General features: G+C 47.3%; 2 protein-coding genes across 2 annotated transcripts; one reads left to right on the plus strand and one right to left on the minus strand.

The window, feature by feature from the left end:
* Positions 1–19,753: 19,753 nt before the first annotated feature.
* On the plus strand, positions 19,754–22,348 carry LOC116683904 (uncharacterized). The gene is made up of 4 exons (XM_032510013.1): positions 19,754–19,839; positions 19,922–20,106; positions 20,518–20,736; positions 20,844–22,348. Exons 1-4 carry the CDS (start codon positions 19,763–19,765, stop codon positions 21,257–21,259), a joined length of 897 nt encoding a protein of 298 aa, XP_032365904.1. The 5' UTR covers positions 19,754–19,762; the 3' UTR covers positions 21,260–22,348.
* Positions 22,349–23,625: 1,277 nt separating this feature from the next.
* LOC116683902 (neurofilament light polypeptide) lies at positions 23,626–27,246 on the minus strand. The gene is made up of 11 exons (XM_032510012.1): positions 26,953–27,246; positions 26,778–26,832; positions 26,498–26,672; positions 26,195–26,418; positions 26,041–26,112; positions 25,439–25,608; positions 25,102–25,356; positions 24,920–25,007; positions 24,093–24,748; positions 23,959–23,988; positions 23,626–23,868 (listed from the first exon to the last, which is right to left on the minus strand). The coding sequence occupies exons 1-11, from the start codon at positions 27,244–27,246 to the stop codon at positions 23,713–23,715; spliced, it is 2,175 nt and encodes a 724-aa protein (XP_032365903.1). The 3' UTR covers positions 23,626–23,712.
* Positions 27,247–27,313: the final 67 nt, after the last annotated feature.

The raw sequence follows: 27,313 nt of genomic DNA on the forward strand, positions 1-27,313 counted from the left end.
CGGCACCACTGGAAAGCCAGTAAGTGCTTTTGGGGGGGTGCGTCTAACTGCCTCGCCTCTGGCACCTTCACGTCAAAAGTTACAGGCCAGAGAAAAAGTGCCCCCGGGGTGCACTTCTGCTTCAACCCTCTATCCTGCAGGCCCTTGCTACGAGCAGTTACACATATGTACACGTCCTTTGCTACAGAGAGCAGCTCTGATGTTGCCGTCCCTCTGGTGGCCGCCGGGGACACCGCACCCTCTGACACTTAGAAAAATTGTGTGAAATCTTGCTACAAAGGCTACACATGTGATACTGTGTGTATCCATGGAGTCTCTGGCTCTCTGTATCTCTCTGTCTCTGTGTGTGTGTGCGTGCGTGCTTAGACTTGGACTCCTCTGTATTGAAATTTGCAGCCGCACTTTTAGCAAGAGAAAAATAAATGAAAAAATAGAAAAAAGACAGTATAAAGACAACAAAGTAACAACAATAACAAATATGAGAACATTTGTCAAATAAACAAAGAAAAGACCATCGACTATCATTAAAGTGTCAGTGTTGAGTCCAGTACTGAAGTGATAAAGGGACCAGGTGTGAATTGAAGTCCAGGTGTGCATGTATGTATGTCTGTGTGTGTACTGTGTGTATGTCTACTGTGTGTATGTATGTGTACTGTGTGTGTGTATGTGTACTGTGTGTGTGTATGTGTGTATGTGTACTGTGTGTATCTATTTATGCGTACTGTATGTTTGCATGTATGTATGTATGTATGCATGTATGTATTGTGTGTGTGGGTGTGTGTGTGTGTGTGTGTGTGTCTCTCACTCACTCACACACACTCCCTCCCTAGGCCCAGTAACTGGCTCTGGGTCTGACCTTTGACCTCCATGGCTACAGGCCTCCACTCTAAGCCCCAATAACCAGGACTGAGGCTGGGATAACACCCTCCAGCACCCACATGCTCCCTGCTGAGGCCCAGTAACTGGCTCTGAGTCTGACCTCTGACCTCCAGGGCTCTCAGCCTGCTCCATAAGGCCCAAAAAGATGCAAATGGGTGCACACTGGCTAAAACAACCCTCTCCTGGCCCTAACCGTAACCCGCACAGACTTGTGCTCGGCACCACTGGAAAGCCAGTAAGTGCTTTTGGGGGGGTGCGTCTAACTGCCTCGCCTCTGGCACCTTCACGTCAAAAGTTACAGGCCAGAGAAAAAGTGCCCCCGGGGTGCACTTCTGCTTCAACCCCTTATCCTAACCCTAACCCTGACCCTAACCCCTGACCCTAACCCCTGACCCTAACCCCCCTGACCCTAACCCCCCTGACCCTAACCCCCTGACCCTAACCCCTGACCCTAACCCCCCTGACCCTAACCCCCTGACCCTAACCCCCGACCCTAACCCCCGACCCTAACCCCCCTGACCCTAACCCCTGACCCTAACCCTCCGACCCTAACCCCTGACCCTAACCCCTGACCCTAACCCCTGACCCTAACCCCTAACCCTAACCCTAACCCCCCTGACCCTAACCCCTAACCCTAACCCCTGACCCTAACCCTCCGACCCTAACCCCTGACCCTAACCCCTGACCCTAACCCCTAACCCTAACCCCCCTGACCCTAACCCCTGACCCTAACCCCTGACCCTAACCCCTGACCCTAACCCCTGACCCTAACCCCTAACCCTAACCCCCCTGACCCTAACCCCTAACCCTCTCCTCCTGCTCCTCCTCCTCCTCCTAACAACAGGTGAAACACATCAGGGAGAAAACACAGAGCAGAGAGTAGAACGAGACGTTTGAAACTGTCGTCTGAGCTCCAGTTAGCCTAAAAATCCAGAGGAATGTCAGACCCACATTTAAGCTATGAATTAGTTCTAAAGATGCAGAAATACACCTATGCCCATTGATCCATTAGATAACACCCTTACCCTGTCTGTGGGACAGCTTGTAGAGTACGTCCAGCTCCAGAGGGGCACCGGCAGCACATGGTCCTGGAAGAGCTTTTGCAGAGCAGACAGGTCCACTTTAAAAGAAAAGAAGAAAAAAAAAAAAAAAAAAAACCTCTGTCGGGTCAAAGTCATAGGGGCAAAGCGTCAAGTCCCGGACATGCACCAGGTAAGAGAGCGCCCTGCTGGTAAGGGAAGCCTTGGAGTCTGGGTGGCTCAAGCCGCAAGTGACCAGCACTGCACTGCCCTGATGTTTGAAAGGATGGTTGCAATGGATGGGCGTACATCTGTAGGAAGGTTGTCCTGCCCGTCTTCGACAGCACGCTCGCAATGGCCTGGCCCACGTCCATACTCTCGGTGGGACGCAGGGTTGGTGGTGGGTTGCTTCTGGACAGTGGGGCGGGTCATGTCCTTCTCTGGCAGGTGGTTGAAGGGTCGGAAAAACTCTCAGTTACCTCATTTAGCAGTTCGGCCGCAAGTGTGCCATACAAGCTTGGATTTTTCAGGCTGAAGTCCGGCTCTGTCAGGCTGCTGGGGACGGCGTAGAGCGTCAGGACGTAGCCGCCTTCAACGTTTGATATTTTGTGGCCCAGGCAATTTCTAAGTGCCGCCACGCCTTCTGGGCTGCAGCGTGGCAACCACACGGGACAGGTTCAAATAGATCTCTGCAACCATGCCCCTCGTGTGACGCAACTGGATCATGACGCCGTCGACATCAAACGTATACCGGACGCAGTGGGGATTGGCGAGGCTGGTGCAGGGTGCGGTCCAGTGAAAGTCGGCATGAAGGAATTGGCCAAAGTCTCTGTGATTGCCGACCTCCCTCAGGAGAGCTTTGGTGTTGTCTGAGGCCACGGGGGTGAAGTCTGCGTCCGGTGCGGGGCAGAGAATTGGCGAGGCGCCGGGCCGACATCGTCTCAATCTGCCACCTTTCTCCCCAAGAAGAAAAGAAGAACGTTAAATTCATCGACAAATAGGAGAGAATTTAATGATGTAGTCCAAACGCATTTATTTAAAAGTACTTTACCAGTTTATTACAATTGCAGGAGGCCCACCTTCATATTTATTTCAATGCAAAGAGACCCGGGTTGCAGGTGTGGAACTCTTTAATGCTAGAAAGTGTCATTTTGCGCTCCAATCAGCTTCAAACTTAACCAGATGACTAACGCTAAATCAGGCGAGTACCACCCATGTGTAGAGTGAAGAAACGGATGACGGACTCCACCCCATAGTTGGAAAAGATCAAGGTTTTTTTCAACCATTTAACAAGGAAAATGAAAAGGTGCGAATGAACTGAAAATGACTCACTTTTGGTTCTCTGGGTCTGTCTGAAGGAGCCCCTCTTCCTCCTCTCTCCTCCTCCTCCTCCTCCTCCTCCTCCTCCTCCTCCTCCTGTTCCCCTAGTACGGCGTCGGCGTCTTTTTCCCCTCCTCCTGCTCCTCCTCCTCCTCCTAACAACAGGTGAAACACATCAGGGAGAAAACACAGAGCAGAGAGTAGAACGAGACGTTTGAAACTGTCGTCTGAGCTCCAGTTAGCCTAAAAATCCAGAGGAATTTCAGACCCACATTTAAGCCAAGAATTAGTTCTGATGATGCAGAAATACACCGATGCCCATGGATCAATTGGATAACACCCTTACCGTCTGTGGGACAGCTTGTAGAGTACGTCCAGCTCAGTTCTGGGCCCAGTCTGGGCCTGTGGCTTGGAGCCTCCTCGCCCTCCATCCTCTCCTGACCTGCTCTCTGCACATGGAAACAAACAGCACAACAGAACGTTGTTGTTGTTGTTGTTGTTTTTTGATCTATGGATTGACTGGCTCACATCAAATTAGGCCAAGTTAAATTGATACATCTCAGTACATCATTTAATTCAGATGACGTACAGACCAAGCAGGTGCTTCTCATCTTGCGTTAGTGTGTTAAATGACATGCAAACGACCCACACACGACTTCTTAAACAATTGACTACTTCAATTTCGAGCCATGTGTTGACCGCCACCCTAACAGACCAAAAACGTCATGAAAACGCACAGGGACTTGCAAAAGCACTCGATTTCTGAATTGACTGAAATAACGTCGACACAAAACTATAAATTCAGTACCTGCGGGTTAAAAGAAAGAAGGGATTTGGGTTGTTCCTCACCTCGAAGATCGAGATCTCCTCTGTGAAACGCAGCTGCTGCCTCATGTGGCTCTCCTCCCTCTGACTTCCTGTGGCTCACACTGATTGCACCTCTTGGGCCAGCTGCGTGACCACTCCCACGTGCAGCCAGGATAAAGGTGCTGCAGGGGGCAAAGAAAGAATGTTGAGGGCTGGCACCCTTAAAAACATGAATTAAAAATAGAAAATAAAAATTGTATTTCTTTGAAATTGTAACAATAAATGAAGTGCATTGAGACAACTCTGACTGCTTTACCAGTTCATTAAAATTGCATTATTCAGGAGGCCCACCTTCATATTTATTTATATTCATTGCCAGGCTGGCTTCGCAATGACAGATGTGCTAGGAGACGTTGCCAGGCAGTTTCCTAAACCCAACCGGGCTATAACAGCAATGCCCCCGGGAGCATTTAATCAGTACTTCCACTTTTACCAGAGTATTCTTTAACACAAGTATCTGTACTTCTACTTAAGTACGGAAAGGGTTAGGGTTACAAGTACAGATACTTGTGTTAAAGAATACTCTGGTAAAAGTGGAAGTACTGATTAAACTTCTTTACTCAAGTAAAAGTAACAAAGTACAGGCTTGGAAATTTACTTAAAGTATAAAAGTAAAAGTAGCCTTGCGAAAGCTACCTGGAGCACAAAAATGTTACTAGAGAGACACTGAGGAACTTCAGTGGACATGGAGGACACGTCTTTATATGGCAAAGGCTACATTTTAAATGGATTTCTGCCAACAGGCCTAAAACATAACATATATGATTATTATGACAGAAACTGGGACTCCAGGTTAATAAGATTCTGACTCATTAGTAAGATATGAATTCAGTGCGTCTCTCTCTCTGTGTGTGTGCGTGTCCCTCTCTCTGTGTGTGTGCGTGTCCCTCTCTCTGTGTGTGTGCGTGTCCCTCTCTCTGTGTGTGTGCGTGTCTGTAGTCAGAACATAGCCTCAGACCGATACCTTCTAACACACGCTTTTAGCTGGTCTACAACACAGACCACAGCGATGCAACGTACATGGATTCATTGTAGGCTACTCGCGTTTCCAGGTGCTCGCAGCCAGCCACTCTGCCCACACGAGCACACCTTGCCACGGCTAGAGCACGCAACAACTGCCACCACAAAGTCGTTTCTGCAAACACACTTGACTCACCCCTCTCTGTCTTCTTTTGCCTTTGACTGTCACTCCTTTCCAACAACGCACTGGGCGGATATATTCCTCCGTTAGCTACAACTCCACCGGCGCCGCTGACGGAAGATAAACAACTGTGTCAACTTCCTGTCATGAAATTGACATGTGACTTCCTTTGGATATCAAATTAAAAGCATCAAAACGGAAGTTGCTGTCTCTTTTGTTGTAATGTCTTGGAAAACAGATCCACTTTTTTAAATTGTCTTCTTTTAAAATAACTTGTTGTGTGTGTGTGTGTGTGTGTGTGTGTGTGTGTGTGTGTGTGTGTGTGGTGTGTGTGTGTGTGTGTGTGGTGTGGGTGGGTGGGTGGGTGTGTGTGTGTGTGTGTGTGTGTGTGTGTCTCTCACTCACTCACACACACTCCCTCCCTAGGCCCAGTAACTGGCTCTGGGTCTGACCTTTGACCTCCATGGCTACAGGCCTCCACTCTAAGCCCCAATAACCAGGACTGAGGCTGGGTTAACACGCTCCAGCACCCACATGCTCCCTGCTGAGGCCCAGCAACTGGCTCTGAGTCTGGCCTCTGACCTCCAGGGCTCTCAGCCTGCTCCATAAGGCCCAAAAAGATGCAAATGGGTGCAAACTGGCTAAAACAACCCTCGCCTGGCCCTAACCGTAACCCGCACAGACTTGTGCTCGGCACCACTGGAAAGCCAGTAAGTGCTTTTGGGGGGGTGCGTCTAACTGCCTCGCCTCTGGCACCTTCACGTCAAAAGTTACAGGCCAGAGAAAAAGTGCCCCCGGGGTGCACTTCTGCTTCAACCCTCTATCCTGCAGGCCCTTGCTACGAGCAGTTACACATATGTACACGTCCTTTGCTACAGAGAGCAGCTCTGATGTTGCCGTCCCTCTGGTGGCCGCCGGGGACACCGCACCCTCTGACACTTAGAAAAATTGTGTGAAATCTTGCTACAAAGGCTACACATGTGATACTGTGTGTATCCATGGAGTCTCTGGCTCTCTGTATCTCTCTGTCTCTGTGTGTGTGTGCGTGCGTGCTTAGACTTGGACTCCTCTGTATTGAAATTTGCAGCCGCACTTTTAGCAAGAGAAAAATAAATGAAAAAATAGAAAAAAGACAGTATAAAGACAACAAAGTAACAACAATAACAAATATGAGAACATTTGTCAAATAAACAAAGAAAAGACCATCGACTATCATTAAAGTGTCAGTGTTGAGTCCAGTACTGAAGTGATAAAGGGACCAGGTGTGAATTGAAGTCCAGGTGTGCATGTATGTATGTCTGTGTGTGTACTGTGTGTATGTCTACTGTGTGTATGTATGTGTACTGTGTGTGTGTATGTGTACTGTGTGTGTGTATGTGTGTATGTGTACTGTGTGTATCTATGTATGCGTACTGTATGTTTGCATGTATGTATGTATGTATGCATGTATGTATTGTGTGTGTGTGTGTGTGTGTGTGTGTGTGTGTCTCTCACTCACTCACACACACTCCCTCCCTAGGCCCAGTAACTGGCTCTGGGTCTGACCTTTGACCTCCATGGCTACAGGCCTCCACTCTAAGCCCCAATAACCAGGACTGAGGCTGGGTTAACACGCTCCAGCACCCACATGCTCCCTGCTGAGGCCCAGCAACTGGCTCTGAGTCTGGCCTCTGACCTCCAGGGCTCTCAGCCTGCTCCATAAGGCCCAAAAAGATGCAAATGGGTGCAAACTGGCTAAAACAACCCTCGCCTGGCCCTAACCGTAACCCGCACAGACTTGTGCTCGGCACCACTGGAAAGCCAGTAAGTGCTTTTGGGGGGGTGCGTCTAACTGCCTCGCCTCTGGCACCTTCACGTCAAAAGTTACAGGCCAGAGAAAAAGTGCCCCCGGGGTGCACTTCTGCTTCAACCCTCTATCCTGCAGGCCCTTGCTACGAGCAGTTACACATATGTACACGTCCTTTGCTACAGAGAGCAGCTCTGATGTTGCCGTCCCTCTGGTGGCCGCCGGGGACACCGCACCCTCTGACACTTAGAAAAATTGTGTGAAATCTTGCTACAAAGGCTACACATGTGATACTGTGTGTATCCATGGAGTCTCTGGCTCTCTGTATCTCTCTGTCTCTGTGTGTGTGTGCGTGCGTGCTTAGACTTGGACTCCTCTGTATTGAAATTTGCAGCCGCACTTTTAGCAAGAGAAAAATAAATGAAAAAATAGAAAAAAGACAGTATAAAGACAACAAAGTAACAACAATAACAAATATGAGAACATTTGTCAAATAAACAAAGAAAAGACCATCGACTATCATTAAAGTGTCAGTGTTGAGTCCAGTACTGAAGTGATAAAGGGACCAGGTGTGAATTGAAGTCCAGGTGTGCATGTATGTATGTCTGTGTGTGTACTGTGTGTATGTCTACTGTGTGTATGTATGTGTACTGTGTGTGTGTATGTGTACTGTGTGTGTGTATGTGTGTATGTGTACTGTGTGTATCTATTTATGCGTACTGTATGTTTGCATGTATGTATGTATGTATGCATGTATGTATTGTGTGTGTGGGTGTGTGTGTGTGTGTGTGTGTGTCTCTCACTCACTCACACACACTCCCTCCCTAGGCCCAGTAACTGGCTCTGGGTCTGACCTTTGACCTCCATGGCTACAGGCCTCCACTCTAAGCCCCAATAACCAGGACTGAGGCTGGGTTAACACGCTCCAGCACCCACATGCTCCCTGCTGAGGCCCAGCAACTGGCTCTGAGTCTGGCCTCTGACCTCCAGGGCTCTCAGCCTGCTCCATAAGGCCCAAAAAGATGCAAATGGGTGCAAACTGGCTAAAACAACCCTCGCCTGGCCCTAACCGTAACCCGCACAGACTTGTGCTCGGCACCACTGGAAAGCCAGTAAGTGCTTTTGGGGGGGTGCGTCTAACTGCCTCGCCTCTGGCACCTTCACGTCAAAAGTTACAGGCCAGAGAAAAAGTGCCCCCGGGGTGCACTTCTGCTTCAACCCTCTATCCTGCAGGCCCTTGCTACGAGCAGTTACACATATGTACACGTCCTTTGCTACAGAGAGCAGCTCTGATGTTGCCGTCCCTCTGGTGGCCGCCGGGGACACCGCACCCTCTGACACTTAGAAAAATTGTGTGAAATCTTGCTACAAAGGCTACACATGTGATACTGTGTGTATCCATGGAGTCTCTGGCTCTCTGTATCTCTCTGTCTCTGTGTGTGTGTGCGTGCGTGCTTAGACTTGGACTCCTCTGTATTGAAATTTGCAGCCGCACTTTTAGCAAGAGAAAAATAAATGAAAAAATAGAAAAAAGACAGTATAAAGACAACAAAGTAACAATAATAACAAATATGAGAACATTTGTCAAATAAACAAAGAAAAGACCATCAACTATCATTAAAGTGTCAGTGTTGAGTCCAGTACTGAAGTGATAAAGGGACCAGGTGTGAATTGAAGTCCAGGTGTGCATGTATGTATGTCTGTGTGTGTACTGTGTGTATGTCTACTGTGTGTATGTATGTGTACTGTGTGTGTGTATGTGTACTGTGTGTGTGTATGTGTGTATGTGTACTGTGTGTATCTATGTATGCGTACTGTATGTTTGCATGTATGTATGTATGTATGTATGTATGTATGCATGTATGTATTGTGTGTGTGTGTGTGTGTGTGTGTGTGTGTGTGGGTGTGTGTGTGTGTGTGCACAACGGCAATGACGGCGTTTCTTACATGTGCACGCTGAAGCAAATATATGCAAAGTATTATTTTGTGACTGGTCACTGGTGCCTTAATCAGAGTACATATGTGTTGACTTTCTCTGATTAAGGGGGGGAAAAAGAATCTTCCTTTGTGCTTTTAACTGGGGTTATTTCTGATATAAACTCATCTCATTTTAACCCAGGAAGAGCGCGCCTTTGGCGGGGACAGCTGCTGCCAATTCCCCCCTCTCCCACCTGTCCCTCTCTCCGGTCCCTCGCGGTTCATTTTACCCCAGGAAGAGCGCGCCTTGAGCGGGCAGACCTGCTGCAAACTCGCGCGCTGCCTCCGGTCCTAGTCTCCGTTATCTCCCCCCCCCCCCCCCCCCTCTCTCCCCCCCCCCACCACCACCTCTACTTTACCGCGGTGAGGACGCGCCGTCAGCGGTCCGAGCTCTGCCAGTCCAGCCCAGCCCCCCCCCCCAGACTCCCACAGCCCCAGTCCCAACCCTCCAGAACCTTGCGCACCGGGCGAACCTGTGTACCCGAACTTAAGCACCCCCCCTCGGACTAAACCCCCCATCCGCACCCGCCAAAGCTCCGTGCCCCTGGTAACCTAAATCAAGTTTCGTGCCTCGGGTAACCTAACTGACTTACAGCGAGGTGAATGACAGCTTTCGCCAGAGCAGCGTGTGTTGTTTATCGTGCAGACACGTGAGAGAGTGGTCCACCTGAAATATTGCTGTTCATTCTGCTGTCTCCATACACATTATTTGCACTTAACGCTTGTGTTTTACCCACACCAAAGTACCGAAAAGTTCGAATTAAAAGTGTGGGGAGAGCCGTGTGCAAGCTGACGTAGCCGTGCTCTTCTTGGCAAAAGCACGGCTACCGCCGACACAACTTCTTCCGGGCCCTGGCCTGAATCCTGACCGCAGCCTACACATGAGCTCAGTTCAATCAGCGCCACATGCTCTATATAAAGGACCCAATGTGTCCCACTCCCTTAATCCATGGTGCGGTTACCCAGAGTTCCTCGCTTTCGCTTGACGTTAATTTATGCAATTTAACCAGGAAATAGACCCGTTTTTGATAATATCTCCGGAGGGGAAGGTCGTACGGACTATTGCTTGGCACCACTGGGAAGCCAGTAAGGGCTTTTGGGGGGGTAGGTCTAGCTGCCATAGCTCTGGCACCTTCCTGTCAAACGTTATAAGCCGAACAAAAACGGCAGCGCCTGGTCTCCTGTTAACCCGGCCCGTTGACACGGAGAGCAGCGTGTTGCCGCCCCCTCGTGGCCAAGTTGTGTAAGTTGTGTGCCAGCTTGACCTCTGACGCTCTCCACCTGAGCGGGCTGCTCGAGCCTCACTGGGATGGACAGGAGGACAGCTTTGATTCACCACGTATCCACTATTCCCACAGCCAACAATGGGACTGAAGCAGGGAGGAGGGAACATTAAAAACTAATAAAATGTTGAATATGTTTGAATTCAGTACGGCCTAATCTTGTCTCTGTATTCAAAGTAGACGTGGCTTATTACTCTTAGCACTGGGGCTTCATTAGTGCTGAACATATGACAATATATAAAACCAGACGAGAAATGAGTGCGTGCTAAGAAATGATGAAAATGTGTTTTTTCAGCAACAGCTTTATTGAATAAAACACAGTGCAATGCTTAGTTTCCAGGGAGTGAGGACAACGGGAGGGAAAATCGCAACTCCAAGCATCCAGCATGCAATAACAAACAGGCCTTTAACCAAACCTCCGTGACACAGAACAAGCCTTAGCGAGCAAACTGCACTGCACTGTAAGTGATCAGAGACTTTTGTCCATCTGTGCATACTCCACAACCCACAGTTCCACAAAAAGTGCTGGCGGAAAATGGACAGTTTGCCTTTGCTACTTAGGTGTAAATGCTCCACACTGCAAAAGCTGTGTCAGAAACATTGCTCCACTTACGAATCGCATGTGCTTGTTTACAAAAAAAAAAAAAAGAATCCATCCCTGCACACAAAATGAACACTCACACAAAATGGGTTATTATGTTATGTTTGCTTCCTGTCCGTCAAGCGCTGCCTCTTGCGCTTGAACGCATCAAATGTCCTCGATGGCAGTTTTCTCTTACGGCACTCCTTTACGTACGTCTGGTACGCCACCTTGTGCGTGACCCCGGGTTGTCGTGAAACCATGCACTGTTCGTCCGCGCTCCACCTCTGCCCAGAGTTGGCCGGCAAGCACATGGCTGCGGAGACCACGGGAGGCCTGAGCTCGTCCTGGTCCTCCACAGCTTGGACATCTTCGCTGGGCTGTACCACGTCTTCCGATTCGCTGGGTGGCGGTCGCAGGGACGGGATGAGGGCAGCTTGAGTCTGCAACTTATACAAATAGAATAATGATGATAATTAAGCGCAATAGCCATTGTTATTGTGGCAATAGTAATTGGACAAGCTTAAAAGAACACAAAGACAGAGAGTGCGTGGGCAAAAAACACATGGACATGTAAAAACCAACCTTGTAGGGGACGGTCGGATGCAGCCTCCAAATGTTAACATTCTTCACTTTGTCCAGGGTGAATTTCCCCTGGATGAGCAGCTGCTGCAGTCTGGCCTGCGACACCCCCCCAAGGCCCATTTGGTTGCAGAGAGTTTTGAGGTGCACGTAGTCCACATAGGCTCCGTTCTGGATGAACGCCACGCAGGAAATGAATGTGAGCGTGTTGAGAAGCAAACCTCTGTTCATCTCCTTCGGGAGCCTCTGCAAGGCAGTGGCCATCCAGGGCATGCCGTGGTCCCGGTATACCTCCAGGTGTTTGCTGTAGCAGAGGGCGCGCCGCTCGACCTCGGATAGGACTTGTAGAGTCTTGGAGGCCACGTCCGACATTTCCAGGACAAATCGGTCCCCGTGGCTGACCTGTGTCCAGTCCTTGAAGTTCCACCAGATCCTCCTGGTACTCCGGAGGTCTGTGAACTTAATGGCCGGGAAGAAAAGGATGCGCTCGGCTGTGAAGCCTTGCACGAGGCATTCCTCCACATCCCGGCCCGCGTCTCTCACCAGTGTGCGCGCCCTGCCAAAGGTGTGAGGAACGGGGAAGCTTTGTTTGGCGGCCAGGTCGGCAGCCAATTGCTTCACATCCACCGCGCCGGTCAGCCTGCCAGGGGGTGTGTCCGACTTGAGGGCCGTAAAGGGTAGCTGGGCGTTGCGCTTGTAGAGGTCTCCCAGCAAGACCCTTATCAGCGCCGCGCCGAGCACGGCCGGGCCAGCTTCCAAACGCTGGCAGAGCGGCCACAGCCTTTCGATTCGCATTTCTTGGAGTGGGTCCCTGGTCCAGTGGTGGAGGGGTGGTGGCGCTTCTTCCAGGCTGGCACTGTTGTGGGGTGCCAGCCCGATGAAACCCCGCTCGTGAGTAGCGCTCCGTTCCATCACTGTGCTGGTTCCCAGGCTGGCACTGAGGGTGGTGTCGAGCGCTGAGAGCGGATGGCCGGAGAAGAGCTCTTCCAGAGCCAGCTCCGCCTGGAAGGACTTCCAGGAGGGGTCGAATCTGCCGACGCCCTCGCTGCCTCGAATGGACTCTCCCAGGACGCCGGCCAGGTGGCTGACAACGCCGCGCAAAGTGGACAGCAGACCGCGGCCATCCTCTCTGTCCTGGAAAGGCACCAGCAGCGCATGATCCTGGAAGAGCCTTTGCAGTGCAGGCATGTCAAAAAAGTCCCTTGGGTCGAAGTGAAAGGGAACGTCGTTGCCCTCAAACCGCACCACCTGCTCGATGCGGCATCCCACCTGACCCACCAGGCGAAGCCGCAAATCTCGAATGTGTGTGAGGTAATTGTGTGCCCTGCTGTTAAGAGCTGTGTTAAAGTTTGGGTGGCTCAACCCGCAAGTGACCAGAACTCCACTGACAGGATGTTTGTACGGCTGGTTGTAATGGATGTGCGGGGCGTCTGCGTACATCTGTAGGAAGGTTATCCTGCCAGTCTTTGACAGCACGCTGCCAATGGCCTGGCCCACGTCCATACTCTGGGTGTTGATGTTGGACTGAAAATTGCACGCCTCATGCATACCAAGAGTGGAGAAAAGCGACCCCCTCACACCAATCAGGGGCAGCAGGCCGTACCTTGAGAGGAGGAGGTGGGTGTCCTCCCTCACTGCCAGCACCTTTGTGGCGAGGTGGACCGAGATGGACTCCACAGAATCAGGGTCGACCAAATCGGTGATCTGCAGGACTTCAGGGTCCCGCTGGCCAAACTGCCCGAGGGTGGCGACGACCTGCAACAAATGACAGCTGTTGGCCGTACCCACCGCCCGGTCCAGGAGGCTCAGAATGAACATTTGGTCCACCCTGAGTACCCGGTAGGACCCGGGGTTGGTGGTGCCCTGCTTCTGGACAGTGGGGCGGGTCATGTCCTTCTCTGGCAGGCTGTTGAGTAGTCGGAAAAACTCTTCCGTTACCTCATTCAGCAGAGCAGCCGCAAATGTGCCATACAACCTTGGGGTTTTCAGCCTGTGGTCCGGCTCCGTCAGGCTGCTGGGGACGGCGCAGAGTGTCAGGACGTAGCCGCCGTCCACGTTGGCTATTCTGTGGCCCAGGCAATTTTTAAGTGCCGCCACGCCTTCTGGGCTGCAGCGTGGCAGGCACATGTGCTTCTTAAGGTAGCTCCACTGTCTTTTTAGCCGGCTGGGAACCACACGGGACAGGTCCAGGTAACAGATCTCTGCAAGTATGCCCCTGGTGTGATGCATCTGCATCACGACGCCATCGACGTCGAACGTGTACCTGAGGCAGTGGGGATTGTTCAGGCTGGTGCAATGGATGGGCAGGCGGAAATCGGCATGAAGGAATTGTCCAAAGTCCCTGTGATTTCCGACCTCCGTCAGGAGAGCTTTGGTGTTGTCTGAGGCCGCTGCGGTGAAGTCTGCATCGGCGGTGTCCGGGGTTTGGTGTGGCGGTGACGCTTGGAGGCGCGCCGGAGCAGACATGCTCTTAATCTGTCACCTTTCCCCCAGAAGAGAAAAGAAAAGAAAGGTCATGAACTTGACAGCACCTGTTTACTGGTTCCACTCATTATTCCACTCATGTAGTATTATTCATCATTCCCGTTCTCACATCTCACTTGTTATTTTTGATTTATTCACCATTCTCATTTCCTATTTCAGAACTGTTCATATGTTAACACTGTTCATACTCTCCATATTGTAATGTAAGAACTATTTAACCCAGTATCCTTCCACTATGCTCCACCTTTAAATAGTTTTATTGATGTCTTAATTGCACTCATGCCTCTATATTGTTTCTGTTTAGAGTAGGTATATATTGTGTATATATTAGTGTGTATATTTTTGTGTTGGTTGTTTTGTATGAGTAAGAACAGTGTGGCCAACGATGCTCCGAAGACAAATTCCTCGCATGTGTCCTCATACCTGGCGAATAAGGTTGATTCTGCTTCTGATTCTGCTTCTGAAAAGAAAAGGAAAGAAGTGCGTTAAATTCATCACCGAATAGGAGAGCAGGGCTTGTTGTTGATTTAATTAGGGATATAGTCCAAACACATTTTAATTCAAACATAATAGGTGTTACACACTTTGTTGATGTTGTTTTAAACGTGAAAGGCTGAAAGCTTTAACAAGGTCAAAAGCTTTGGATGCATCAAGGAACCTCGAAAACATTGTTGAACCACGGCTTTTACACGTGACAACTTCTTTCAGTGCATATACACACATCTGTGCTGTGTTTCTTTTCATAATGATGGTCAGCAGTTGTTATAAATAATAAATAATAAAACAAAAATAATTTGTTCCAACACTTTAGAGAGTGCTCACTAAAGCGATAGGCCTGTAGTTTTCTACACTCACACCACTACACTCACACCACACAGGTTTTGTCTTTCATAACTGTGACTAATAGTACAGATAGCGTCAGGTAATATGCCATGCGCTAATAATCCAGAGAAACATGACTGTTTCGACGACGAAACGCACACAGTGGCCGCTAGGGTGACCACCTGCTAATAAGCCCAAGGGGGGACAAGTGGTATGTTTCTGAGGGACAATGTGGGACACTGCCTGGCGAAGCGGTGCCCCCCACGGGCAGACTCACTAATACTGGTTTACCCATTTCTAGCACATACCACCTTACATGGTATATTAATAATGCCCTATGCCCCTGGACATGTGTAACTGCTGATAGGCCAACCAATGTGTATTTTTTTCTAAATAAAGATTGATATTTTGAAATCTCATACAATTATAATATAATTGACAGATGTACCACTAATTTTATTTTTCATTACAATTTATTCACTTTAAATACATTATAATATAAAATTATAGGACTAACAGGAAGTGTAATTGCGCAACACCACAGGAACAGTTTAAACAAAAGAGTCCTCCCAGTCTTCCTTGTACCCACCTTCTCTTTCTAACTTATGGTGGGGGGGCCTGCTCAGACTCGGGGTCTTTCTCCATTTTTCGAATTGGAAAGCGCGTTCCTAAAAGTCCCTTCCCAGTGTCTGGTAGGCTATGCACGTGCCTGCGCTGTCATGACAACGAATAGGAGGGATTTGAACTATTTGTCTGATTTAAAGTCATATTGTGGACATTATGGCAGATAGAGACGTTTAGAAGTCAGAGAGACTAAATCCGTTCAGATCACAGATAATCTCCAGTCTGTTGTATATTAAAATCAGCAACAGATCTCATGTAGAACATTCTGAGAGCTACAATTAAAACTAGAGACTGTTCCAGCTGATGTGTGGGTCTGATTATATTTTATTAAATCGGAATCGCACCACAGTGTTAAAGTCACTTCCTGTTCTGAAATCGGCTCGAAACTGCCTGACTTTACCGCAGCTTTTAGTGTCCCCCCCCCTCCCCCCCCCCCACCACCCCCCGGCTCGTTTGGCTGCCTCGGGCTCCAAGATATAGAGCGACCAACATTTTTTTTGGAGCAAGCATTGATTATGCGTGACACGGTCTCAATTTGCTGGACGCGTGAATTGGGCTTCAAACGCTGTGCGCGCACGCGCTACGCGGGACGGGTGGTCACCCTAGTGGCCGCGCTGCCACGGGCGTTTCTCAAAATGACTGCCCCGTGGCGACCATTTTGTGACACTATTTGAGGAAAAGTTTTTCATTTAATAACTGCAGGGGCTCTATTTTCGTAATTTTGCAGGGGGTTTGGGCGCCCATTCCCCAAACCCTCAAAATACATACATTTTCACCAGACTTGATGCGACCGCCAAATTTGGTGAGTTTTTGATTATGAAAAGCCCCTCAAAGAGGCAATTCATTTGAGGGAAAAAGTGTAATAATAATTCCTTCAATTCAAATAGGGCTTCTTTCACCACGTTCGGCGCTTGGGAACGTGGTGAATTCATTAATTCATAGTATTTTTTTTTACTGAAAATACTTTGACAAAAAAAAATTAAAACATAAGGAAAGTCAGTACCTGTAGGTTAATAAAACGGAATTGTGCCTCGCCTCATGTATTTCTAACTGGCTCCTGTACACAATTGCGCAAAGTTGCCTAACATTAATTTGCACTGGTGTGTTGAACGCCTTGCAGACAACTCTGACATGACGCAAAAACACCTGTGACAATGCATTGCTTGGAAAACAGTTACGTTTTAGAGTCATAAGTATAAATAATTGTTGTCTCTTACCTCCAAAAGATGTTTTAAAACAATGTCCGACTGACTACTCGATGAAGAGCAGAGGTGGTTGACTGCAGCAAACTCCGTTGTTAAACTGTCTTGATCAGCGGCACAGGCACACAAGTGTGTGTGTGTGTGTGTGTGTGTGTGTGTGTGTGTGTGTCTCTCTGTGTGTTTAGCTCGTCATAGCGTCATAATAAGCGGTGAGCTTGAAATTAATTACAGTGTTATTACAATTGTCTTTTATTTAAATGAAACTCTGCACTGACAGACACTGACACTGGCTGCACAATTTGTTGTTACCTTGTCATATAAAACCTTTTTGTAATGTAGGCTGTGCAGAACTCATGCAAACGTAGGCTACTCAGGCTAACACTCCTCACTTTGCTACCAAAACACCGCTAGGCCACGCCCACTGCACCTCTCGCTAACAGAAGGCACTGAAGCGGTGAAACGCAGTTAGCTTTGACCACAGCGGTAAGTGCATTGCCCGGGCTCTGTTCACGTTAAAGAAAAGTCTCCTTGCTTTAGGTTTGACCGAGTTTCGAGTGTCTTGTTCACCTATGGCCACGTTTACCGACCGGTTTACTTTGTCATCATTAATTGGCGTTGGGAGTTAGGCCTTTGCGAATAGTCAAGGACTAATCAGGTTAGAGACACATATAGAGAGGGAGAGGGAGAGGGGTGGGGGAGGGGCCGGCCTGTGTAAGTTGGAAGACCAACACGTCTGAACCTGTTACTTTTTATGGATTCATTGATTTGGAATCACACATTTACCTTTGTGTTGTGTTTTCACAGGTATCCATAATTTGTTTGAGAAATGTAAGTAATAATGCTGCATGTGCTTGTGACTGCAGACTTCCCCTGATTCTGTCTCTGGCCAGCACCTGTTTACTGGTCCCACTCATTCTTCATGTCTATTACAGAGTAATTTATTCATTCATACTGTTCATACTTGATATAATAATTCATATTGTAAAATTAGACCTATATAATAACATACTGCCATTTATCCCCACGCACTATGCTCCCTAACTTAATATGTCATAATTGTAACTTACTCTGCGTTTTTTGCTCTATTTCCTCACCCTGTCTATATTGTTGCTGTCTATAGTGTGTATGTGTGGTTAGTTTAGCACACACAAGCACATTGTGAGCAAGACAATGATCCAAAAAAAAAAAAATCCTAGTATGTGTATACCTGCCAAATACAGCTGATTCTGACAGAGAAAAGGTAGTGTGTATGCATATATCTGAACATTCTCTCTCTCTCTCTCTCTCTCTCTCTCTCTCTCTCTCTCTCTCTCTCTCTCTCTCGGAAGGGAGGGCCCTGACAGGAGATTTGTTTATTGCCTCCACTGCAAAAGGGGGTACCAAGCACTATCAGCCCACCTAGCGCGGGCCTGCATGAGGAACAGCACGGCGGTGGAGAGGCAGGCCGAACTGAATCGGGCCAAAATCTCTCACAGAGAGTGGACCAGGGTGGGCAGACGCTGGGAATACCAGGAACTGTCCTCCCTGGTTCCAGACCAAGCGTCTCGCCGGGCACTGGTGGAGCAACTTAAACACCGGGGGTTCCTTGTCGTCGGGGAACCCGTGGAGGAGCTAAAGGGTGCAGAGCCAAGGTTGGTCAAGCTCATGATTTGATTGACACTCTTTTTCCGTCTGCCTACAAATGTGCATTGCCTTGATGCAATGTAATGCATGTCAGGTCTCCTGAGAGGGGGGACAGGTCAAAGCACCTACGGCTTCTGGAGATGGCGAAGGCATGGGCGGAGGAGGCGTGCCAGAGGCTCCGGACGGGCGAGCGTCTGCCCCATCGCGTAATGACCCTCTACCGCTATTTCTGCATGGCCACGTTGGTGGTTGGGCACCGCAAATCAGACAATGCGGTGGTCAACTTCAAAGTAAGCGTGCACCTATTCCAACAGCCGGTTTCTGTTTTTCTGCAACTTTCACTCCGGACCACTTCAAGCCGTTTTCACTCAAAATAATCCCCCATCACAGGTGCGGGAGTGGAATGACCGGCAGGTGAGCGCCGGTGCTGGAGCAACAATATTGCTCCAGGAAGGCGCCGACACAGCGGTCATCAGTGTGGACGAGGAGAGGGTAAGTAGGCCACACTCAAATGAAGAAACATTTTCCACGGACGGGATTTCACAGCTCGGCATTTCACTGTAGTCAGTAACCACTCTCTCTGCAGCACATGTTCACTGGTTCCACTTGTTGGTCCACTTATTTAGTATCATTCATCATTCTCATTCTCATATCTCACTTAGTATTTACTATTTTTACATCATTCTCATATCTCACCTATTATTTACTATTCACTATTTACTCCTCATTCCCATTCTCACATCTCTCTTATTTTTTTATTCATTCATCATCCTCATTTTCTACTTCAGAACTGTCCATAATGTTCATACTGTTCATATTGCAATATAATAACATGATACTATACATCCCAGTATCCTTGCTCCATATTTAAATAATGTTTATTGAACTCTTTGTTCACTCGTGCCTCCATGTTGTTCTGTTGATAGTGTGTATATGTTGTGTGTATATATTAGTGTGAATATTCTTTTTGTTTTGGTTGTTTTGTGTGTGAGCACAGTGTGAACAACGATGCTTCAAAGAAAGATTTCTCAAAAGTGTCCTCATACCCGGCGAATAAAGCTGATTCTGATTCTGATTTCCTTTCCCACTGCCAGTGGTTTGGTGCCTACTTTGAGGGTATCCGGCCGCTCTGCCTGGAGAGGCAGCAGGACGCACAGTGCGACCGGGGACGCTTCTTCCTGGGAGCCACGGGACGTCCCGTGGCCAATCCTAGGTCAGATTTGAGCCGTCTCTGGAAACAGTAAGAGGACATTTCACTCCTTTGACGTTTTTAATTAGTTTCCCATAGTGAAACAACAGACTGGATGTTTAATCGGACGTTAAGTGATATGTATCAAAACGCAATAGCCTTTATAAGGTGAAAATATTTCTTAGGTGTATGGCGCATTCTCTGTGAAATTAACAAGTACGTAAAATTACAGATTTACTATACAGCGTACGCTGTAACTGCTAGTTATTTGTACTAGCTGGTTTCTTCATCCACTGAACATGTGACTTAAAAAATCCCTCCCCCCTGTGTCTGTCTGTTTTTTTTCTCCCTTTCCCCCCCTGTCCTCCACGACACAGCTGTGAGATGACCTGCGGGCCAGCGGCAGCAGACACGCTGTCCGGTACGGCCCAGGCCGCGGGGACGTCCTCTGGGGTCCAAAGGTAAAGGTGTCATTTACTGGTGCTGACGTAAACGCTTCTGGGATCCCGCTTGACTGCGATGTGTGCTTTTCTATTCCGGCAGTTCCGTGTCGGGGATAGGGCCAACTGACCACAAGTGGGAAGCTTTCCTGCACGAGTTCCCCATAGCAGTCGGCGCCCTCGTGCCCTCCAAGGAGGACATTGTTGCCGCTGGATTCGGGGACCAGCGCACATTCTACTTTAAGTGGAGGAGAATTCAGCTGGAGAAGCGTGTGACACATGTCTCCGGTAGGCGCAAGATACTGTGTGCCGTCTGTGAAAAGCTGCTTTGTGTCTCTCTGCCTCTGTCTCTTTCTCACTCCCTCTCTCTCTTGAAATTGCTTCAATTGGCATGAATGTCAGAAATGACAATATTGCCAAAGCATCAAGGATAACAATGTGAGAAGAAATATATACACGCAGTTCACTGAGTAAGCTAAAATGTGCACACATTTAAGATGAAAAGAGATAAAAACAGGAAATCAACAACAGCGTTAATCCAGCTATGCACTGTAAAATATCTAGTGTCAAATGTGAGAAAGAAAACAAAGACAGAAGCAAACAAATATCAAAACGTGAAAAAACAGCAAGGCTACATGAGAAGTTGTATTTTCTCTCCCTCTCTGCCCCTCTCTCACTCGCTCACTCCTTTCTCCCCAGATTGCTGTGGCAGGCACAGGCCGACAGAGGAAAAGGTGAAAGCGGTGGTGGCCAAGGAAAAGTGGAGCACAAATGTCCCCTCGGCGTCGGACGTTCTGCAGATGTGGCTATCGCCTTTGAAGGCGGCGATAGAAGACAACGAGAACGTCCTCAAGTCAGTGGTGGAGCAACGATGGAAGGGCCTTGACTTGAAGGATTTCGGCGAACCCAAGGGCAAAGGTGAGGAGAAACAGAAAGGCAAAGTCCAAACGTTCCTGCACTGACGTTGCCATGGTAGCAAAGTAACAGCTGTTCACATGTTTGGGTTTTTCTTCCGCTGTGTGCAGGCGTAATTGCGACCATGCCTTTCTTGAAAGGTGATGTGGTGTGCGACTACCATGGGACGCTAGTCTCAGAATCGGAGGGGAGGAAGAGGATGGAACGCATACCAGAGGGCCAGATGTGCTACTTGTTCTTCTTCAGGGGACAGCTGGGGGAAAAACTATGTATCGATTCCCAGACGTTCCCCTGCAAGTGTCACCCTGGAAAGGACACTTTTGGAAGGCGGATGAACCACTCCAGCAAGGTTTTCAATGTGAAGCCTGTGGCCTTCCAGCTCAACCTTGCGGATGGACCCAGAGACACAATACTCTTCTTGGCCACCAAAGACATACCTGTGAACTGCGAGCTGCTCTGGGACTATGGAGTCAGACGGGCGTCCTTCCAGGGTGAAGGCATGGATCTGGCATGGCTGGATGATTGAAGACTTTTGGTGTGTGTGTGTGTGTGTGTGTGTGTGTGTGTGTGTGTGTGTGTGTGTGTCACAACGGCAATGACGGTGTTTCTTACAAGTGCACAGCAAGCAAGTGTGTTTTGTGGCAGTTTCTACCCACAAGCCATCTCTCTGATTAACAGCTGACTCCTGACCCACAGTGTCAGGCTCAGTTCTGGTCAATAACACTGTAACACGGTCTCTACAGCAACTGTATCATTCCCACTCTCACATCTCACTTATTATTTATTCATCATTCTCATTTTCTCAAAGTTCATATGTTCATACTGTTCATACTGTTCATATTGTAATATAATAACATAATACTATCTTAACCCAGTACCCTTGCACTACGCACATTTAAATAATTGTATTTCACTGCACTCATGCATCTATCTTGTTTCTGTTTAGAGTGTGTATATATTAGTGTGTATATATTAGTGTGTATATATTGTGTATATATTAGTGTGTATATTTCTGTTTTGGTTGATATGTATGTGTAAGCACAGTGTGAGCAATGCTCCAAAGACAAATTCCTCGTATGTGTCCTCATACCTGGCGAATAAAGCTGATTCTGATGTAAGATGAGCCAAAGGGACTGAAAATACTTTAATTTGTGGAGTATTAATAATCTTGTCTACCTTTGACCGTAGCTCACTGTTTCTAACTATTTAACACTTTCACATTGTTGGTTTTTTTATAGCTATTTTGATTAGCTTTTTGCTTCTATTTTTATTGACCGTGATCGTGACTGTTGTTGATGATGAAAACTGGGTTTCCACTGTGTAATACGGCTTAGGGACAGTTTAACAATGCTCAGAGGCCACGCTGATATCCATTTAGAATCAGCCTTATTTGCCAGGTATGAGTGCACATACCAGTAGTTTTGCTTCGGACCATCATCTCACAATGCGCTTATACGCACAAAACAAACAACAGACCATAAAACCAGCAGCAAAACAAACAGTATTTTTTTTTTCCTCTATGTATGCACACACACATGCATATATATATATATATATATATGTATAAGTTATATGCCAGCTGGACCTCTGGGGCTCTCCACCTGAGCGGGCTGCTCAAGCCTCACTGGGATGGACAGGAGGACAGCTTTGATTCACCACGTATCCACTATTCCCACAGCCAACAATGAGACTGAAGCATGGGGGAGGGAAAATAAAAATAAATAAAAAATGTTTGAATTCAGTATGGCCTACTTTTGCCTTTGTATTCAAAGTAGATATGGCTTATTACTCTTAACACTGGGGCTTCATTAGTGCTGAACATATAAAAATAGATAAAACCAGATGAGAACTGAGTAAGTGCTAATACGAAAACGTTACTTGAACAATAACTAACAGCTAATACATTTAAAAGAGCCACAGCCTTGATGGGAGCTCTGTTACATGTTATGTAAATGAATATTTCGCCACACGGTGGCACTGTTGCCTAAGCTATGCCCCAGAGCTTAGGCAACAGTGCCACCGTGTGGCGAAATATTCACCATGCAACACAATCTGGTTGGCCATTGTGTCCATTTTGGTAACATGATTGCTGCAAACATTAACCAAACAGACGGACTGGAGTGTTTTTTTAGCCACAGCTTTATTGAATAAACACATTCAAATCTAACTATACTGTATATATATATATATATATATATATATATATATATATATATATATATAGTATAGATTTATGTGTAGGGTGTCTGAGTCAGAAAATGACATAATCTCTGTTTTGGCAAACCCTGTACGTAGTTCTGTCAGATTCCCCTCCAGATTGTGGAACCATTGGCGAACATGTCTGTATACTAGACACTGAACATTGTGGAAGGCTTTATTTTTAATTTTATTATTTGTGTATTTTGTATTTTTGTGTTTGTATATGTTCTTATTTTGATATGGATCCCCCTGGGTCTGAAATAAAGTTTACTACATATACACCAATGTAAACACGTACTTTTCTCAAAATAAGTATCTACAGACAATGTAAGTTTTATGCCAGATTGACCTCTGAGGCTCTCCACCTCTGAAGATTGATAGCAGCGTTACTTCCCCACATCTCCACTATTCCCACAGCCAACAATGGGACTGAAGCAGGGAGGAGGGAACATTAAAAACTAATAAAATGTTGAATATGTTTGAATTCAGTACGGCCTAATCTTGTCTCTGTATTCAAAGTGGATATGGCTTATTACTCTTAGCACTGGGGCTTCATTAGTGCTGAACATATGACAATATATAAAACCAGACGAGAAATGAGTGCGTGCTAAGAAATGATGAAAATGTGTTTTTTCAGCAACAGCTTTATTGAATAAAACAGTGCAATGCTCAGTTTCAACGGGAGGACAACGGGGGGAAAAATCGCAACTCCAAGCATCCAGCATGCAATAACAACTATTATATACCATTATATAAACTATTATGTTATAACATATTACATTAGGAAAGTCTTTTGCTACTGTGCCTTGTCTTTACGGTTTCAGTTGACCCTTGTTCTCCAAAAGAGCCGTCTGGTGGAAAACCCATCTTCCTCAAATCATTTCTGTCATGCTGCGAGGACACCTTGGGGGTCTGCAGACTTGAGGCCTTCTGCACCTGGAAAAATAAAAATGAGAGCTCAAATATGTTTTTCATTCATTTAGAAAGGAAAATTAAAAAGGTGTGAATAAACTGAAAATAACCCACTTTTGTTTCTCTCGGTCTGAAGGAGCCCCTCTTCAGATGGCACATAGAGATAAATACATAGAGTATATGGCATCAATTTTTGATTGAAACATTTCAGAGTTTGGGAAAATGTGTGTGTCTAAGGGCACACTTACCCTATTGGTCTTGAAAAGGCACTTCCCACCCGTTTTGGGCCTTTTAAGGAGAGGAGGATTGGATAAGCTCTCCTGTTCCACTTCCAAACTAGAAGGCCGCTTTCTGGCGAGAGGTTTGGAGGAGTCCCTCTTCTGTTCTGCACTTTTATGCTCCTGTTCCTCGTCCCGGTCTTCCTGGTCCCGGTCATGCTCGTCTTCCTCGTCCCGGTCTTCCTCGTCTTCCTCGTCCCGGTCTTCCTCGTCCCGGTCCTCCCCGTCCCGGTCCTCCCAGTCCTCCCCGTCCCAGTCCTCCCAGTCCCAGTCCTCCCAGTCCTCCCAGTCCCGGTCCTCCCAGTCCTCCTCGTCCCGGTCCTCCCAGTCCTCCTCGTCCCGGTCTTCCCCGTCCTCCTCGTCCCGGTCCTCCCAGTCCTCCTCGTCCCGGTCTTCCCCGTCCTCCTCGTCCCGGTCTTCCCCGTCCTCCTCGTCCCGGTCTTCCCCGTCCTCCTCGTCCCGGTCCTCCTCACTGTCCTGGTCCTCCTCACTGCCCCGGTCCTCCACCTTGCACGTGTCCTCTGTGGCTCTGTAGCCCTGAGCTTTACTTTCCTTGACAGCATAAGTGCTGATTGCCATGATGGAAAGATGTCTGCTTCTAAATACCTCAGCCGCCGGGTCCTCCACTGTGAGAAGCAATGGCAAAATGAATATATGTTTATTATGAACAGATTAAAAAAGCGTAGTAAATTATGCTTTTTCAGTGCATATAGAAACCTACAGCTAGCAGACTGGAAATGTCAGTTGAATTTGACTAAACCGCATTGGATTATAATCAAAATTAAGATTCAACGAACCATGATAAAACTTCTTTGCCGTGTGCTCATCGTGACACATGAAGGCCGCCACTCGTTTGTACGCCTTAGAGCCCAGTTGCCTCTTTGACTAGAGGAATGAAACATGTAAAACTCAAAACACAGGACTAAAATGCATGCCACATTTAACCACATTTCATAAAATTAAAAATAAACTAGATTACATAAGTAGCCACAGAGGAACGGAGGAGGTTGAAGCTCGGAGCCTTTCCCAACTCCAACGAGTCCCATGCCTCTTTGAAGTATTCCTGGAGCTTGAGGCACTCTGTGCCACTGGAAGTGTGAAAGAAGGTTTCTGCTTCTAGACCTCCCTCTATGCGAGACCGGAGACAGTTGTATCTGAGGAACCAGGAGTACTCATTTTTTTCCAGCGGTATGGCCGCCTGGCCAAAGTAGCGACCCGTCTTGTGCTGTTCCACCTAGAATTTCAAAAAGCATGAGATTTTTCTCAGATCAACTCAAACATACAATTAACTTTGCAGTTAGCAGTGCTGTGATTACCCGTATGATGTGACGGCCATTCTTCAATTTGTCTGCTGCTTGGACCTCTTTCCGCGTCATATTGAGCACGACGCCTTTTCTGTGGCCGGTCAACGCCACGATGTAACCACTCAGGAGCCCGAAAAACATCCTCTGCTTTTTTTTTTTTGCAGGACGTTTCTCAAGAGATTCTGTAAAAGAATAGGAAGACCACTTAATCTAATCCAATGGTTCAGTCCCCACACACACACACACACACACACCTATTTAGTGCTCTTTTTTTAAACAAGTGGGATAGTCTCAAGTCTCTTTACAGAATCCAGACCGAGCAAGTTTCCACATGCAAGACCCCATAACCAGCCTCAATTTTAGCCCAGTGATGTGCTCAAGAACCAGCGTTGGTGAAGGTTTAAGCTCAGGACTCACCATTAGCATTCAAGCCTGATTCTTCTGTTGAACATAGACAAACAAACTTATGGATCAACACATAGCTAAACCCAGTGTCTGGGTGTGAGTCTCTGTAATGTTAGACCATCATGTCCTCCCACAGATAAAGTATGCAAAATAGCTTCATGTCAAATACACATTATATTCAAACTACTGCAGTGAGCAGTGATTCTTACCAAGTACAGAGGAAATCTTTGCTGGAGCGTTTTCAATAAACCACGCATGATGAGTCGCATTCACCAGTTGATCTGAAAATTGAAAGAGTTTTTTTACACACGTGTTCTATGTTTTATGATTTGCCAACAAAGAGGTGGGGTGATGTGATCTTACCAGACTTTTTGTGGCGCTGGGCCAGTTGTTGCCCTACCACAGATCTGGCAACGTCCCTAATCCTCGCCCGTAGTTCGACAAGCAAGGCATCTAGGCTTTTCATGCCAATTTTAACCACTTCTGGTGACATACTCATGATGTACTTCACAAATGCGACGGCATCTGTCAGGTAACTTTTTATGGTCGTCGGTTTAAAGTTCCTTTCGGCCAGATGGGCTGCAAATCTTGAAATGCACAAATCCCAGTTAGGCCGTGTCCTCTACCCTTTCACGCATAGATAGTCCTTACAATTTTTTCACTTACTTTCTGATACGACCATAGTCCTCCAGAAAGAGAAGGTTCACATGTGGAACAGCGGGCTTTGACATGAACTCCAAGAAGCAAAGGACGTGGTTAGCTCGCTGGCGGGCATTCTCCCTGGTTTTCCGTGTGGCATTGCATCCTTGTGTGTGCTCCCTGAACTCTTCTACCAGTTTATCTTAAATGACAAGAACACACACGTCCAAGAAATAAGTCCCCAAATTAAGAAACTAAAGGGAAAAAAAATAAAGTAGGTTGACATTGAAAGGAGTGTTACATTTACAGTATTGCGGCCCTTTCAATGGTGAACACGACTTGCGCCTCTTGTACATCACTGCCTGAAATTGGAGAATATGAGCTTAATTTTTCATATTGCACTGCATTTTATCCGTCCAATGTTTCAATGGTAAAATACCTAACTTCTAGCATTGGGACCCTTGAGGAATAAAAATGCTCACCTTTTCTCGGCTGGTTGAAGAGTGCAACGGTTTGAGTGTATTGTTCCGTTCGGCTTCCAGCAGATCTTTAACCACCTTCAGCTCAGCAGCAAGGATACTACAGTTCTTGCAGCGAGGGGACAGAGTCCTTAAAACTGGCTTATTTTTCCTCAACAACTGTGTTACTGGTGGATGGCTAGCAGGTATGCGCAAGGGCGTCACACTGGCAGACGGAGTTTCAAACGGCTCAGCGGCAGATAAGGCCACGACTTCACTTCCAGGAATGTCCGAAGGCGAAGCCTCCTCGCCATCCATCCTCACGACTTGCTCTCTGTTAACAGAAACAGTTTTTAGATATACTATCAATTAGTTAGCTGATATC

Source organism: Etheostoma spectabile, unplaced genomic scaffold, assembly GCF_008692095.1.
Source record: "Etheostoma spectabile isolate EspeVRDwgs_2016 unplaced genomic scaffold, UIUC_Espe_1.0 scaffold00019149, whole genome shotgun sequence".
NCBI lineage: Eukaryota > Metazoa > Chordata > Actinopteri > Perciformes > Percidae > Etheostoma > Etheostoma spectabile.

Excerpts from the sequence above, each read along its gene's own strand:
- LOC116683904 (XM_032510013.1), top strand. The coding sequence starts at position 19,763 with ATGACCTGCGGGCCAGCGGCAGCAGACACGCTGTCCGGTACGGCCCAG. Across the intron at positions 19,840-19,921 it reads ACGTCCTCTGGGGTCCAAAG|TTCCGTGTCGGGGATAGGGC; the intron begins GTAAAGGTGTCA and ends CTATTCCGGCAG. Across the intron at positions 20,107-20,517 it reads GCGTGTGACACATGTCTCCG|ATTGCTGTGGCAGGCACAGG; the intron begins GTAGGCGCAAGA and ends CTTTCTCCCCAG.
- LOC116683902 (XM_032510012.1), bottom strand. The coding sequence starts at position 27,246 with ATGGATGGCGAGGAGGCTTCGCCTTCGGACATTCCTGGAAGTGAAGTC. Across the intron at positions 26,113-26,194 it reads CCAGCGCCACAAAAAGTCTG|ATCAACTGGTGAATGCGACT; the intron begins GTAAGATCACAT and ends TTCAATTTTCAG. Across the intron at positions 25,357-25,438 it reads ATGGCCGTCACATCATACGG|GTGGAACAGCACAAGACGGG; the intron begins GTAATCACAGCA and ends TTGAAATTCTAG.